The sequence below is a fragment of the Meles meles genome, chromosome 9 (assembly GCF_922984935.1).
Source record: "Meles meles chromosome 9, mMelMel3.1 paternal haplotype, whole genome shotgun sequence".
NCBI classification, from domain to species: domain Eukaryota; kingdom Metazoa; phylum Chordata; class Mammalia; order Carnivora; family Mustelidae; genus Meles; species Meles meles.
Genome location: NC_060074.1, coordinates 13,743,174 through 13,759,962, shown reverse-complemented (window position 1 = coordinate 13,759,962; position 16,789 = coordinate 13,743,174). Strand labels below are relative to the sequence as shown.

General features: G+C 39.6%; 1 protein-coding gene across 8 annotated transcripts in view; it reads left to right on the top strand.

Annotated features, from left to right (window-relative positions):
• Nucleotides 1-1,285: 1,285 nt before the first annotated feature.
• ALS2 (alsin Rho guanine nucleotide exchange factor ALS2) overlaps nucleotides 1,286-16,789 on the top strand; it is a 71,285-nt gene continuing 55,781 nt past the window's right edge. For 4 of the 8 annotated variants that reach the window (XR_006820280.1, XM_046019070.1, XM_046019065.1 and 1 more), the window contains exons 1-3: nucleotides 1,374-1,791; nucleotides 12,490-12,568; nucleotides 13,968-14,122. Coding sequence is in view for 7 of the 8 variants with exons in the window: in XM_046019070.1 (XP_045875026.1) it covers nucleotides 12,549-12,568; nucleotides 13,968-14,122 (175 nt within the window). In the remaining variant the exon portion in view is untranslated. The other 4 variants (XM_046019069.1, XM_046019066.1, XM_046019067.1 and 1 more) reach the window with 4 other exon arrangements.

Sequence of the window (16,789 nt, the reverse complement as noted above, 5' to 3'; positions counted from 1 at the left end):
CGCATTTTCCTCAGAAACGTAGGAGACAATTTCGAAATTTTCATTTTTAAAAAAATTTTTGAATTTTTTAGTAAACATATAATGTATTATTAGCCCCCGGGGGTGCAGGTCTGTGAATCGCCAGGTTTACACACTTCACAGCACTCACCATAGCACATTAAATTTTCATTTTTAAAACTGTTTACCGAAGGGTAGGTAAAGTTCAGTTAGCAACGTGTGCGGGTTGGGAATAAAAGAGAAATTCCTAGTCCCCAGGTGTTAAGGACTGCTTTAGGCTTCGCAAGATTGCTTGCCCACATGTAAGTCCCGACTGAAGTTGGACACCCTTCGTTTTGCAGCGCTGCCAATTCTCAAGGTTATCTTGTTATAAGCACTGGTGCAAGAGTGGACAAGGTTGGCGGAATTGGTGCAGACCTAAACGATTTTGCAGGTGGGCGGAGGATCAAGGAGGCATTGGGCTGAAGGTGAACGTGACAGAACGTTTATGCAAAGGAACTTCAGACTTTGTATCTCTGTCGCTGAGGGACTGAATGCAGGTTTGCAGGCTCAGGGATGGCACAATGCCTGGCAGCAGAAAGTTCGCGCGCACTGTGTGCCAAAGGTGGCGGCTTGGGAGAATCAACCAGCTGAGTCGGGGTGGGGCTGCGGCTGCGACAAGACTGTTGTGAAACTGTGTGCTGAGCATTCAGACTAGTTTTACTCAGATCGTACACTGGGGAACCCTGTGGGGAATCATAAAAGATACCAATTTATTTCCTCCTACCCCATTCCACCTTTCGGGGTTGCAACCAAGTAAAAACAGCGTGGACACTAGGACCAACGGGCGCCGCTTGCCAATGACGTCATTTGCGGGGCGGAAGCGACTACTGTTAGGGTATAGTCCGTAGAAGCAGAAGATATTCTAGCCTTTTCCGTGTAAAGAGTAGCGAACTCATCCTTCTGACTTCTGCAGTTTGAGGTGGCAGCAAAATGCCAGCAGCTCGCGGTCACTTTCCTCACCACCTGTTACCATGGAAGCTCCCGGGTAGTTAGGCCCCGGCGACTCCATGTTACGTCACCGTCCAAGCGCGTTTTTTTTTTTTAGGCCAAGTGGCTCCGCCCTATCCAGAGGGAGGGGCAGTACTCCCGAGGACATCACCCACAGTGCCTAAGGCCTCTTGGATAATTTTGATCGCTATCAGACGCCGTCGGCGTCTAACTCCACCTATTCCAAGGGGCGATCCTGGCCCGCCTTCACACTAGCTGGCCGCCCTGCAGCCCCGCCCCTCGGAGGCCCCGCCCCCTCGTGAATCAGCTGATCTTAGGGACCCGCTGGGCTGAGAAGCTCGCGCCGGATGCAGACGGCTGTGCTGCCGGTGGAGCGTCAGGTGAGGGGGGTTGAGTCTCCGGTCGGCCCTTGGCTTCGCAGGGCCCCGGCCCGGCTGTTCTGTGTGCGGGAGGCCGGGGTATGAGACAGAGGCGGAGGCTCAGACCGAGGCCCGGGAGCGCGCTTGGTGACCCACAGAGACGGCGCCCGCGTCTTCCAAAAAGCTTGCGTCCGACCGTCGGCTCCTGCCCGCCAGGGAGCACCCGACGCGGCCCCCTGTCCCGGCCCCAGGTTCTCCCACTCGCCCCCTTACTTCCCTCCCCAGACGGGGTGTCACTGCATTGGTTTCAGCGGCGGGAAGTTCTTTCACGACCCCTTTCCCGCCTCCACCCACAGGTCCTTTCCTTCACCCATTCATGAGGATTTATTGAATGCCCGCTCCAGGCGCTCAGCGCAGAAACCGGAGTCCCTGGCCGCGAACCTCGGTGAGTGTCCCAGGCGGGGGCTTGCCCCAAGGAGGCAGATCACAGTGGAGGGTGGACCTGGTGTTTCGTTGGCTTGAAAGGGCGGTTGCTGAAAAAGACAATGACTTTGATATTAAGAATGAGTAGTTTAACCGAGTCCTTTGACGTGTCAAGTGAGCATCAGAGGGTGAGCAGTTCTTTAAAGAGACGAAGACAGGAAAGTAGCATAGGTCCGTCATTAGGAAATGGTCCCGACGCTGGTGTTGGTCCTCTGGGTAGTAGGGCTACTTTGGAGACAAGCGACTGTAGGTTGGCAGAAGTGTTGTACTCTGGCTTACTTAGGGCTTTGATGATGAGCGAAGAGGAAAAACATACCGGCTAAAGCGGCATATTCAAATACAGTATTCTCTCTAGGATGGAAAAAGAAATAACTGTAAAATACAAACACAGATCTTTGTCTCTTGCCTTTTAAATGTGTTGGTGGCTGTATATGTTCTTTAAAAGGCCTTATAGAATAAAATTGTGCGATGTGTGTTTATTCGGAACAGGTATCAAAATTCAGCAAGATATTGGTCCATTTCCCCCCCTGGTTTATCATGAATATGAATGATTTCGAGTGACCACTTGACTCTTGAGTTAATGAGTATTTAAGGCAGTGAAAAATTTGCTTTTGCAGTAAATTGCAATATTTTAATCTTAATAATGTAAGCAAGCATGGGCTTTGGATATGGACATACCTGACATTACACCCACTTATTCTTTGATTTGGGGAAACTTACTTAACTTTTCTGCATTATTTTTCTTCTACATTGAGGATTAAAGTACCTTTCTCATAAGAGTGGCTTTACATTTAATGGTTCATGTATTATGACAGTGCCTGGCTGTGGTAAATATTCAGTACATATATATTTCCTATTTTTGTAATTATCTCATGACCCACATTGACTCACTGTTTTCTCAGTGGGAAAGAGAACTGAATGTTTTTAGAAAAGAAATATAATTCACTTTTTAAATTCACGGGATATTTTCCAGATAATTTGCCGATACAGATATCTGATAGTTACAGAAAATATGTCTTCTGGTTGGTCTGTAGTAACTTTGGTATTCAGTAAGGGTTTTTTAGTGTGAAAGATGCTTTTGGAATCTATACTTAGTTTACATTTATTAATTAGTTTGCAAACTATGAATAGTATTGGCATATTCAGGGTTCATAGTTATAGCGAGAGAAATTAAAATCTGTTTCACAATATTAACATTTAAAAAGATAATGATCCAGAAAATAAAGTACCAGAAGGTCATCTGGTGTTGGGGGGGGGGTCTGAGTTGTATCAGGTAATCCTCTTATTTTTTTTTTAAGTGGATTGAAGCAGTACCAATGGGAATTCCTTCTGTCCAGATTTCAGCCTTTCAGAATTTACGTTCTTTAGAGACACTTAACTTTGGGCATTTTGACTGTTAAAGACACAAGAGTGTGTTAAGAACTTCACTGACACATGATTTCACTTTTGTGTGATTAGGTGGAGAGAGTTCTATTAATTAACTTTCTACGAAAAGTATGGGTTTGTTTGTTTTTTTGTAAAGATTTTATTTATTTATTTGAAAGACAGAGATGACAAGTAGGCAGAGAGGCAGGCAGAGAGAGAGGGGGGAAGCAGGCTCCCCACTGAGCAGAGAGCCCGATGCGGGGCTCGATCCCAGGACCCTGGGATCATGACCTGAGCTGAAGGCAGAGGCCTTAACCCACTGAGCCACCCAGGCATCCCCGAAAAGTATGGGTTTAATGCAGTACTGCTGAGTCCATTTTAAAGGTATTTCTGAAGAATATGACTGGTTTCTAAAAACCTTTTATAATCTTTTATGAATATGACACTAGGTAAGGTATGAGTTAAAAAAAACTACAAAGAAAGGTAAAAACTGGTGATTTTTGAGATGGTGTAAAAGAAGGCGTGCTTTTAGGTAGTATGAGGTTGAGCCCCTTTCTCAGGCACTCAGAGGAGTGCTGTGAGGATTTTAATGACTTCCTACATCATTTAGCCCTTTTTATAACTTTGTGGAATTAAACCTAGTACATATTCCAACTATATTAGAGATTTTACTTGCAGAGCTCTTTTTAAAGCTGTTTTTCTTTCTTGTTACTCTTCTCTGTTGGAAACCAGATAATTCCGTCATCAGTAATAAGAGAGTAGTAGGTTTTGTAGGTTATCAGTCCTTAAGAAAATGTACAGTAACCACAGATAAAATAGTAACAAACTGTGACATGGTTCTTTTGAATGTTGCATTTATTTTCCTATACCCATCTCTTACACTATATATGTTCTGATGCTGTCTTTACATTATGTCTGGATGTTCATCGCATCACACAGTTGGTAGATTAGCTGAGAAATTGGTACAGTAGCTGAAGTAAGTGAACCACATGGGTAGAGTAAAAATATATAAATCAGTGAGATAATGAGTACTTGTTTGGGCTCTTGCAGAGTTACTCTTTCATATAGACTTCTTTTTCTTTTTTTAAGATTTTATTTATTTGAGAGAGAGCGCTCACATGAGAGTGGGGGGAGGGGCAGAGGGAGAAGCAGACTCCCCACAGAGCAGGGTTCCCAATGTCGGGCTCAGCCCTGGGACTCTGGGATCATGACCTGAGCCCAAGGCAGGCACATAATCGACTGAGCCACCCTAGCACCCCTAACAGAGACTTCTTTTTTGGAGAAAATGTACAGACTGGGGCTGTTTCATAGAGTTTCAGTTGGCTACCAGAGAATTATGCTCATAGAGATAAACTTTAGTATCATTAATTTCACTAATAAAAATTATTTATTAAATAAAAATTATTAAATAAATTTTGTTCTTCAGCATCTTCATACAGTTCTTCATTTCACATGATTTCCCTTTTAGGAACGTGGTGGTTAAACCCAATGATGGCATCTGGATGGGTAACTTTCGTTTTGGGGTTCTTCCGCAACCAAATTTTTGTTGAGTTGCATTCTTAACTCGACTTAGGGCAATTGCCCAGGCAAGTATGCAGCAAAGATGATTATAGCAGTTCTTAAAATAGCAATGAAGTAGAACAATCCAGCTGTACTTTAGTAGGTTAATGGATAAACTATGGTTTATTCATGCAATGAAATACTATCCCCGAGTAAAAATGAATGAACAAGATCCATACTTATCAACGTGGATACATCTCAAGTGCATAATAATGAGTGAAGAAGCAAGTTGCCAAAGGATGCCTACAATATGATGCATTTATGCAGTTTTAAAAGAATGTAGCTTACATGTGTATCTAATGAAATACATTAAAGTACGAGAACATATGGAAAATCCCATGTCCTGGATTAACTTTAAGAATAGTGGCTAACTCTGGGAGATAAGTTTGGGTGGAGCTCTCTCAGAAAATTGTGTAATGTTTCTTTCTGTTTTAAAAACAGTTGAAGCAAATATAAAAATATGTTAACATTTGTTAAAACTGAATGATGGGAGATCAACATGGAGTTATTCATTATTTTTACAGGTTTATGTATAATTAAGATAGTTTGTGAAACTAGCACTTGAAAATTTTAACTTTAATTCTACTCTCATTTAAATTCTATGTAATTAGAGAAAAAAATTGAAAAAATAAATTTTTTATTTGTAATTAGGGCTCTCTTCTGGTATGCTTTCTTTATTTTACTTTCTGGTCTCATGGTAGTTGTCTATGGAAAAATAATTCTTTTCTTTATTTACATAATAGGAAAAGGATGTGCCTCTGCAGCTCCACTGTGTAAAGCTTTTCTAAGGAGAGGAGGCAGACCAATTATTTAGTCAATTTTATTTTGCCGTTTGACTTGTGCTCCTGCGAAAATGCTTTTCTTAAGATGAGGAATACTTTCTTAAAAGGTTACAGAGGAATTTATGTTCTAGAGACTCTTGGGGAATGCAAGCTTACATTGATCATGATCTCTCAAAGGATAGGGGAGCAGAAGATATCATAAAGTCCTAAAAGGAATTTGGACAGAGTGACTCAGATACAAAATGACCACAGATATCATGTGGTCACTAACACTTACTTTTTAAAACTTGGGTTGGTTACATTTTATTACAGTGTGGTGAAACTGAATTTATACTGTGACTGCAGGTGTCCTAGGTACTGCTCAAAGAAAAGTCTAATTCTCTCATAAATAAGTATTAATAAGTAAACATGATGAGCATATGTTAAATGGTTCAAGTAGTGAATGGTAAATTTAATAGCTGATCCCTTATTTAACCTCAGTATTTAAACTTGAGTTAAACTTTGATTCCTAATGAAGAATACCTGTTATGTGGGGCACCTGGGTGGTTCAGTCGGTTAAGCATCTGCCTTCAGCTCAGGTCATGATCCCAGGGTCCTGCTTCTCCCTCTGCTCTCTCTCTCTTTCCTCTCTCTCACTCTCTCAAATAAATAAATAAAATCTTTAAAAAAAAAAAAAAGAATACCTGTTATTAGCATTTTCAAAGTAAGTGAGATTTATGTCTCCAGAACACTATTTTTTGGCATGTATACCCCCTGTTCAGTTATACGGCCCCACAATGACTTTAAGTACCAGATGTTTTTGATTGGTAAAATAAGCCAACATACTTTGAAATGTACTTGTGTAGTATTCTTATTTTAAAAAAAATTGTGTCCATTTAAATGAGAGAATAGTAGCAAAATATTAAAGGACTAAACAATTTGTATCAGAAATTATAGTCTATCATGTAATAACAGACACAAATTGTTACAGTACCTGAGAATTTGAAATTAGTTCCTAGTATAATATCCATCAAAATGTTTCATGGAGATTTTAATCTGAGAAAATGTATTTAAAAATTTTTGCAGTGGATACAAAAAGGAGCTAAATGGTCATTGCTGGGCATTCGTTTTACTATATTTACCCCCCTCCTTCCCCCTCCGCCTGTGGGTAATATCCATTTTAGAGGATTTTCACAATCAGAAGAGTGTAGTTTTAGTAATTTTCAAGGGGAAAATAGCAACCCATGAGAGAGAGACTGTGAAGTGTAGTGTCTCTGATGGCACCGAAAATTGTCTCCATGTACTAAGACAGAGACCGTTATTTCCTGGGTTGTATAACATTTGTGAACTGACCTGAAATAAAAGCATCTTCATTGTTAGGAAATATCATCAGCAAACTGAGAGTTTTTATCCTAAGTAGACACTTTCCTTTTGTGTCCTGTATTGACTTTTATTATAGGCGGTGGAAATCTACATCATTTGGAAGTGGCGTCTCTCACTGAGTCCTCACTTAAACGTAGCCCACTTGTACCTAGTGGTTACTATGGTTACAAGAATGCACCAATGAATAAATCATAGTTTCTGACCTCCAGAAGTTTATAATATATTTTGAATCAATGACTTAGTGAGTCATTATCCCATTAGTAACAACATAATAAATAATAAGTACTTTCTAGGCTAGCCTGCTGACTTACTTTATTCAGTGCATTAATTTACTGAATCCTTGAACTCTGGGTCAGTATTTAAGGGGCCAATCAGCTCCCATAGTTGTATCATGGGCTGCCTTCTGTGTTGTAATTAAGGCTAAGAGGACCGGGATTTGAAGTGGCCTCAGCCTCTGATGATGGTTGGTTTGTCAAGGCTGCGGTACAAGGTGAGTGTTCCCCAACCTTCATCAGTGTTGGTAAAGGCTTTGGTGATGGGATACCCAGGAAGCAGCAGTTATTGGTATATAGATAGTATAGTAAGTCAGGTGTTTGGTCATAAGTTTCTTTGATCCATGTATAAATACATTGACTGAGTCTCTAAAAAAATATTCATTGAGCATTTGCCATGTGTAAAATAACATAGTGACTTCAATTATTGTTTACTACATTCATGACACAAGGTCTGGTTTACAACATTTAAAAATTTTTTAAAAGGTTATTTGAGAGAGAGAGAGAATGAGAGTGTGCCCATGCTGGGCTAGGGGCAGAGGGGGAGAGAGAATCCACAAGCAGACTCCGCACTGTGCGCAGAGCCTGACATGGGGGCTGCATCCGAGGACGCTGAGGTCATGACATGAGCTGAAACCAGGCGTCGGCCACTCAACCAACTGAGCCAGCCGTTCAGGTGCCGCCCAGGTGCCCCTGGTTTACTACATTTTAATAAAATGAAGCCAATTCAAACTTTAGAAAGAAAGTGTAAGCGCCTGCAATTTTAAAATTTTGCAGTGGTTACGAAATACAATTTACTACTCCATTGTTTATTGTCCTGTCTTAATGTCTTGTCATTCTAATCTCTAATTGTCATTACTCTTGTAGCTACAATTATTGCAGTTGTTTAATCAGTATACCTATTTTAAAACAGTAAGTGAGACAAGAGAGTAAGCCCGGAAGTGCTGTTTTACTGGCTTTTTCTTTGAGGGTGGTATCTATAGAGAGCCGTGATTCTATCCGGAAAGACAGAACATGATAGCAAGTAAACTCCTTAAGGACAGAAGCTCCTTTATGTGGGCCTAATCTCGCCACAGATATTTATTGAGTACTTGTTATAGATCAGGACTATGTTAAGCAGCTGGGCTATAATAGAGAATAGGACATTTTTGACTTTCACAGAAATTTTAGACTGGCATACCCGGAACATAATAGACGAAAAAAAAAACATGTGTTGTGGAAATTTCAGCATTTGAAAGTTGATGTATTTATGACTTACAAATTTATCTTTCACTAAATCGTTAAGGGTAAAGGACTTTATCCAGAGAATAAAGTTTACTAGAGATGAACAAAGAGAATCCTACATGATTTAATTTTCTCTTTGCAAGCGAGATAGTAGTTCACTAGCATATTTCTGTTGCACATTAAATTTTTTAAAAATTTATATTCTGCTGTCATAAAGGGATTTAAGGCAGTTTGCAAAAATGTATAATATGGCAAGATGGAATAAAGAAACAGAATGACTGGAGCCAAGAGTGAGATTGGAATACATAGCACACAGATACTATGAAGTCCTAGTCACTTAACAGATGGCATCATATGAGACTCTTTCTCTCACCACGAAATCTGTACCCCTGTCTATATCTGTAACTGTGTCTGTGTATCTGTACTCTAGGTCTCTTTCCTTTCTATTAAAACATAGACCCTTCCTCCTGTGAAAGGTCAGTTCTAAAACACGTGTTCCAGATGCTGGCCTCTTTCACTTTGTCCAGGACTTTGTTTCTTCCCTCTGTCCCTTACGTCTAGGATTGGTGTCATTGTCACTGCAAACCTGTTCAGCTAACTGTCATCTCCCCAGCCCTGCACATACAAAAAACACACCCTTTATCTTCACGTTCTTCTCTAGGTATCGCTCCATTTCTGTCATTTTGACAGTGTTTTTCAAAAGAGTTCTTTACATGAACTTAATTTTCTTGTGCTTACCTCCCTTTTATTTTTATTTATTTTTTTATCTCGCATTTAAAGTCAACCTACTACAATCTGGTTTTCAGTCCCCGATCAGCACTGAAACTGTGGCCATGCTCGGCATTGATTTCTGTGTTGGCAGATGCACAGGACACTTTTCAGCTCTCATCCTGTGAGACCCCAGCGGCGTTGACCTAATTGACCAGGCTTTCTCCTGGAAACACTCTGCTTTGCTTTTATGGGCGCACATTAGCCTCATGCTTCTCCCACCTCTCAGGTCTCTTCTCAACTAGTTGTTATCACTTGTTCCTCATCCTAACCAACCTCTAGGTGCAGGACCTCCTTACAGCTTGGATCTGTTCCTCCCTTTCTCTTAGGACACACCCAGTGATAGTCTGCAGTGTCTTCATTTCGCATATTATCTGCATGCCTTCCCAAGTTGATACCAATAGCTGAGACCTTTTTTCTGAACTTCATACTCCTGTATTTAGCTGCTTTTGATAGGTACTCTAGGATTTCTCACTGGCATCTTGAAATTAACATTAAAAACCCCTGCTTATCTTAACCAGAATCTTGTATTCGGAATCCTATCTTTTTTTACTCTTTTCCATTATGGTAAATGGACCACCAACACACAGTTCAAAGGAGAACCTAGAAATCATTTTTGATACCTCCTTCTTTATACTCCACTTCTGTCTAATATATCACCAGGTCCTAGTTGTTCTAGGACAATACACTTCTCATTTGTTTACCTCTTTCTCTTCTATCAAATCGGCAACCCTGTATGAAATTAAAGAACCCAGGCTTCCTTCTTCCACTGAGAAGATGAGCCAGGTCAGTATTTGCAAGATTACTCCTTGCAAAATTAATTTGGGCACTGTATGTGAATATGTTTACCATACAATAGTCTTAAAACTTTTGAGACAAATATAAATCGTCACCATTGGAATCCATTGTTAAAGCACCTATGGAGTGTTTTGTAAGCAATGCAACTTTCTAATATACTTGTCAAGATGAAGTTGATGTTAAAAGTACATAAAAGAAACCAAAGGAACTATAAAATCGTTAAAGCGCTAGCTTTCTGTTGCTGTTTAACAAATTGCTATAAATTTAGTGGTTTAAAATAACACAGATTTATTGCTTTTGTGGTTCTTTGGGTTAAAAGTATGACACAAGTCTCACTGGGCTAAAATCAAGGTGTCAGCAGGGCTACATTCTTTTCCGGAGGCTCTAGGAGAGAATCTGTTTCCTTGCCTTTTCCAGCTTCTAGAGGCCACCCACATTCTTTGGTTTATGCTCCCCACCTTCCCATCTTCAAAGCCAGCAGTCTCTCTGACCATGTCAGCGCATCTCTTTCTCTGACTCTCCTTCTGCCTCCCTCCTGCGCTTCTAAGGAGGCTTGTGATAAGCACACGGATAACCCAGTAATTTCCCTATCTTCAGGTCAGCTGATCAGCGACTTGAGTTCCCTTTGCCATTAACCCAAGCCATTCATAGGTTCTTGGCATTAGGATGTGGGCATCTTTGGGGACCATTATTCTGCCTAGCATATATAGTAAGTAACAAAAGGAAGTTGCAAAACGGTTTTTCTGGCTTTAATTCCATTTGGATTTGGAAACATACGCGGTGGTGAAAAATACGGCAAAAGATGAAATCTACTTTAAGAAAACTCTGTATTAAAAAAAAGTGACACTAAAAGAGGAAAAAGGCAGACTGTTTTGTTCACTTCACCAAAAGGGTCTCAACATTTTTGATTGTCAGGCAGTAGGATAAAATTCAATTTACATTCAGTCAGTCAGTGATGGAAGCAATGTGTGCTCGTGTATGTACTTCCACACCCTCCCAGAGGTGTTCTCTGGTTTGTGCTGGGTAGTGTTTAACCTTAATCAAGGGAGCAGTTATTCCTTGATCTCTGATGGATAAACACAGATTAGATCTGGCTTCAAGATTTTCTCTGTATACCGTGAACTATACCTTTTCCTAACAGTTATCATCACACACAAGGCGTAGTACCACTTAATAATCATAGTTATTTAAAAATCATTTATTAAATTAATAGCACTTATTAAATCTATTCAGGTATATGTTTTATTTACATGGTACCCTTCCTCCAACTTTGAATGATTCAAAATCTTTCTAAAATAAGCATTAGGTAGAGAATAATTTCCTCCAGATACACAGATGGTAAATGGTAAGAATTCACAGGCAACCTGGAGTAAACAGATGGGTCTTACATCACTCCTGCTGGTATGGGCTCTTTTCAGAGTACAGTGACCATGCCATATACTTTGCAGAAAAATCATAAATTTGGCTTTGGTCTTTTTATGGTTGACACAAACAAAACCTCATTGCCATTATGTATTTTCATGAGTTTTGGTGCCCTTAAAAATATGAATTTTTGGTTGAAATGCACTGAGCATTTCTGTCTGCTTGTTTATATTTCTGTCTCTTTATTAAACACTGAGTTTCCAAACTGATGGTTCATGATATTTGTACCGTAATTTCATATAACTCTTTTTTTTTTTGAAAGATTTTATTTATTCATTTATAGAGATCACAAGTAGGCAAAGAGACAGGCAGAGAGAGAGAGGAAGGGAAGCAGGCTCCCTGCCAAGCAGAGAGCCTGATGTGGGGCTCAATCCCAGGACCCTGGGATCATGACCTGAGCTGAAGGCAGAGGCTTTAACCCACTGAGCCACCAGGCGCCCCTTCATATAACTCTTTATTATTAAATGGTGGATTTTGAAACAGAAACAGATATTTTAAAACCCCATTTTCTCCAACCTTTTGTACTATGGTTTCGAGTTGAGGTTGATTTGAGGAAAATACTCCTAGTTCCCCAAAATAGAAATCTTTCTAACTTTAATAATGTAATTTTTTGTGTGCATTGCTGAAAACTATAAATTAAAACTACTTGAACCTGATACATTACTGAAGAGATTTTAGAAATTCTTTCTTACTTAATTGGTGTTTATATGTTCATGTGTTCCAGAAGCATTTTAAAAGTAGCCCTTAATGTGTGTGAAATGAGTAAGAAAAAGAATTTTCAGATTGAGCTTCCTTATTTATAATAAAAAATAAAATCCGATGCCTGACAAAGTAAAGCTTAACTGTAGATAGTCTGGTCTTCCTTTGACGTTACATTAGATGGTCAGCAGGCATTTTTATAAGCTCAGTGGGCAGGCTCAGTCTAGATATTCGACTTTGGCAGGCGGGATATGAAATAGTTGAAATAGTTTCACTGCATATTTATTGCCTAGTGAATGTGCACTTGTTAGAGAGCTGCCCCCTCCCCACTTTTTAAAAAAATCTGAGGAATGAAGTAGCACCGTGTGCTTTCATTGCTCTTTGTGCTTACCCGTGTTTGCCGTCTAGGTCTTTATATACTTTTACAAAGAAGAAATGATTTGGTGATGGAGTGCTCCCCCTGACCGATGGACTCAAAGAAGAGAAGGTAAAAGCATTTCTTCTTTTACCTTATTCTTCTAGGAAAACACGACAAGCTATTCCACATTCCCGTAGCTTCTCTTTGGTTTAGTTTTCTCGTTTGTGGTTATTAAGTAGGAATAGTGATGTTTATGTTGACTGGTAAAGAGAGAAAGATACTGTAATAAAACTGATTGGTGATAAGCTTTGTTGCTGGTTTCTTTCTTAGGCTTGTAAAAAGGCAGAAAATGTCTTCATCATTTTAAAGCTTCGGAAGACATTTTTTCTCACAAATAATTTCAGGTCTTCAGGCCTAGCTTTATTAGTTATAATCCTCTTCTACCCTTAGAAAACAGGACTGAGTTTGTGGCTGTCCTTTCATATAACCATGGTTATGCCTAATCATAATTGAGAGGAATATTACTTAGCAAAAGCAGAGAAATTTATAGGTATTATAAAATAAATGAAACCAAAAAACTTTCTGTGCCTCATTAAAATTAGCAGCAGTGTTCTAGAAAAAAGAATGTATCATCAGTGGCAACAGAGGGAAACTTGCTATAAAGGAAACCCAGCGTATCTTAATAGACCTTTTTCTTCAAAGGGTAGGCAGTTATGGTATGGTCATTATCATGAAGCTTTGTGTCTTGTGTCCTTTGAACCAGGATCATCACATGGATAGAATTCTTGGGCTAGAACATGAGTAAAGCACGAAGGATTTTATTGTTCCTGATGCAAATTTTGATTCTTTTTTTTTTTTTTTTTTTTTTAAAGATTTCATTCATTTCCTTGACAGAGATCACAAGCAGGCAGAGAGGCAGGTGGGGAGAGAGAGGAGGAAGCAGGCTCTCGGCGGAGCAGAGATCCTGATGCAGGGCTTGATCCCAGGACCCTGAGATCATGACCTGAGCCGAAAGCAGAGGCCTTAACCCACTGAGCCACCCAGGCGCTCCCAAATTTGATTCTTAAAAAGCTAAATAACAATTACAGAACTTACTCAGTGTAAAGTAAAATACAGATCTCTATTCCTTACCAAATACTTTTTTTACCATGTTCAAAACTAAAATTTTGAAATAAGACCCCAACTTGGGACATGTTATATTACTCTATCATCTAAACAATGATTTAATAAATGGAGAAGGTAGAATCTTAAAATTTTGTGCTATAAACTCTAAAGTTACAAAAAATAGTCCAGGTTTTGTTTATTTCTTAGAGATAAGTAATTTGTGGGTTTAGATTATGCTCAAGCCTTTTCTGTAAATAGGTGGTTTATCTCTGCTCCTGTGTCCCAACCAAAGGTAGGTGCTGAACAATCTGACCCAGTCACCCGTGCGCTGGTAAAAGATACAGATCTAATGAAATTAGTAAGAAACCCCCAAATACAGTTTTAATTGCAGGACCAATTAAGCTATTTTTCTTAATGTTTGTAGCTCAACAGAAACAGAAGGATCCAAAGAAAGAGGCCTGGTCCACGTGTGGCAGGCAGGATCCTATTCTGTAACACCAGAGAGACTGCCAGGCTGGGGAGGAAAGACTGTTCTTCAAGCAGCCCTTGGAGTGAAGCATGGAGTTCTTCTGACTGAAGGTATTGAAAAGAACCTTTTCACTTAAAGGTTCTTTCGCTTAACAAATACTCACTGAAATGCTAATAGTACCTGTGTGTGTGAGATCAGGTAAGAGAGTTACTGGATATCAGAAATGCTTAACGAAGATTGTTGGAGCCTATACTCTTTGTGTTTTCAAAATATGTTCTTACTCCCTTGGTCAAAAATCAGATTAGTTCTTAAATTTAAGATCCATCATATCTAGCATAAAAGGGAGAATTACAGTTTGTAAACTTTATAGTAATAAGTAATGAAGACTTAACTGTGGAACGATTACCTATTCAGAAACTCTTTTGCTGTGCCTTTGTTCATTAAATGTATCAGAAGAATCATGCTCATACTAGCTGGTGTTTATTACACAACCATGCATGCCGGGCACGGCACCGGGCACTTTGTACCACCTCGCCAAGTCATCACAACCATGTTGTGAGGCAGGCCACTGTTGGTGTCCCCGCTTCACAGATGAGGAAGCTGAAGGTCAGGAGCTGAAATGATTTCCCCAAGTCCCCACAGCTCTTGGAGTGTCAGAGTCAGAATTGGAATTGAGAGTCTGATTTCAAAGCCTGCTTTTTACGCTGCTTGGCTGTACTGCGTCAGTACAGTTTTTCTCAGGCATAAACAGCAGCTTATAAGAACATGTAATGAAATCTATAGATCTATAACAGAAACAGAAGCTATAATTTACAGAGAGTTGCCTTTAATTTTGACAGCAGTTTAACAACTCGATCATGGCAAATTTGGCTCGAGCCAGGACTGCCATCAACTAATTTCTAAATTTCAATTCCATAAGCATTTATTAAGTATTCAGTAATGCTTTGCTATTTTCTTCGTAGGAACTAAGGGAAGACAAATTCTACAAGGCAAATTGAACTCTGACCTTGGTAATTTTGTGGGATAAACATGAATTTCTTTCTAGCCTGTTTATTACTATATCACTTTTATTATAATAATATAGAATAATCTTATTATTAGGCCAGAATTTGGAAAAAGCTTTATTGTAAAAATGTGAACTATATTCAATGGCTATCTGCCCTGGGGGCTTCGAAATATATCATTCTCAAGCACCTGTAAGTGGAATTCTTTTGTTTTATTTACCCTTCAGTAAGCTATTTAGGAACCCTTCATGAACATGATTTTTAAATCTCTAGAATCACACCTTAAGTGGGATAACTGAGGGAAAACATTTTAAAAATATATGAATAGCCATGATCCCAGGGTCCTGGGATCGAGCCCCACATCGGGCTCTCTGCTCAGCGGGGAGCCTGCTTCCTCCTCTCTCTCTGCCTGCCTCTCTGACTACTTGTGATCTGTCTGTCAAATAAATAAAATCTTTAAAAATATATATATATATATGAATAGCCTATCATTGTTCATGTTTAAGCAGTGTCCTGGTTTTAAGTGTCAAAGCTACAGGGTGTCTGGGTGGCTTAGTTGGTTAAGCGACTGCCTTTGGCTCAGGTCATGATCCTGGAGTCCTGGGATCGAGTCCCACATCAGGCTCTCTGTTCACCAGGGAGTCTGCTTCTCCCTCTGACCCTTCCCTTCTTGTGCTTTCTCTCTCTCTCTCTCATTCTCTCTTTCAAATAAATAAAATCTTGGGGGGAAAAAAAAAAGCTACCAAAAAAAAAAAATCTTAAACAAGTGTGTAGTTTGAAATGGCAAAAAGATCTCTAGTGCTGTCTTTTCCAGATGAGAAAATGTTACCGATGGAATGCTGGAAATTTTCAAGTTCTTTTTTTCTATTCAGTTTGACTCTCAGCTCATAATTCAGTGAAGACACTTCATTGAATCACTATTTTTGAGGTACTCCAGGTTGAAAAAAGGGAAGAGTTGGGGCACCTGGGTGGCTCAGTGGGTTAAAGCCTCTGCCTTCAGCTCAGGTCATGATCTCAGGGTCCTGGGATCGAGCCCCACATCGGGCTCTCTGCTCCGCGGGGAGCCTGCTTCCTCCTCTCTCTCTGCCTGCCTCTCTGCCTAGTTGTGATTTCTCTCTGTCAAATAAATAAAATATTACAAAAAAAAAAAAAAAGGGAAGAGTTGTCTGAATATCCATTTCTTTGCTCAATTTCTCTCTCTAGTGGAGTGATACTCATTGAAAGAGCTGGTGAGCTGTTGCAAGTGTGTATCGCTGTATCACTCGGGAAGAAAACTTTAAATATCTTAACCACTGAGCTGATTTTCTCAGTACTCTTTATCCAAACTGGAAATTCCTTAATAAAAGCTCATGTCTTCTTTCTAGCCGCTATTGTGTACTTTCTTAAATAGATGTTCTGTTTAGTTAATTTGAGTATATAAATATATTTGCTGTGTATAATAGGCCAAAGCTAAAGAATGCATTTTTTTTTCATTATCAGCTCAGTTGTTGCTTTGTGGGGAAAAAATACTACTATAAATCTACTTCATTATTTCTTTATTAATTTAAAAAAAATGGGTGAGTCTCTGGTCATATGGAAAAGAAGGAATAGTGGGCTTGTTTTAGTATTTTTCAAAACCCATGGCCAAATCTTTGTTCCATTTGAATTTTTATGCACACACCCCCAAACTACCACAGCATCGCAGTGTGATTATGACTTGGTAGCACACCTGGACAGAAGCAGGTCCTTATCATTCCTGTGCCCAACTCACTGGTGCCTTTCATTTTACTTCTA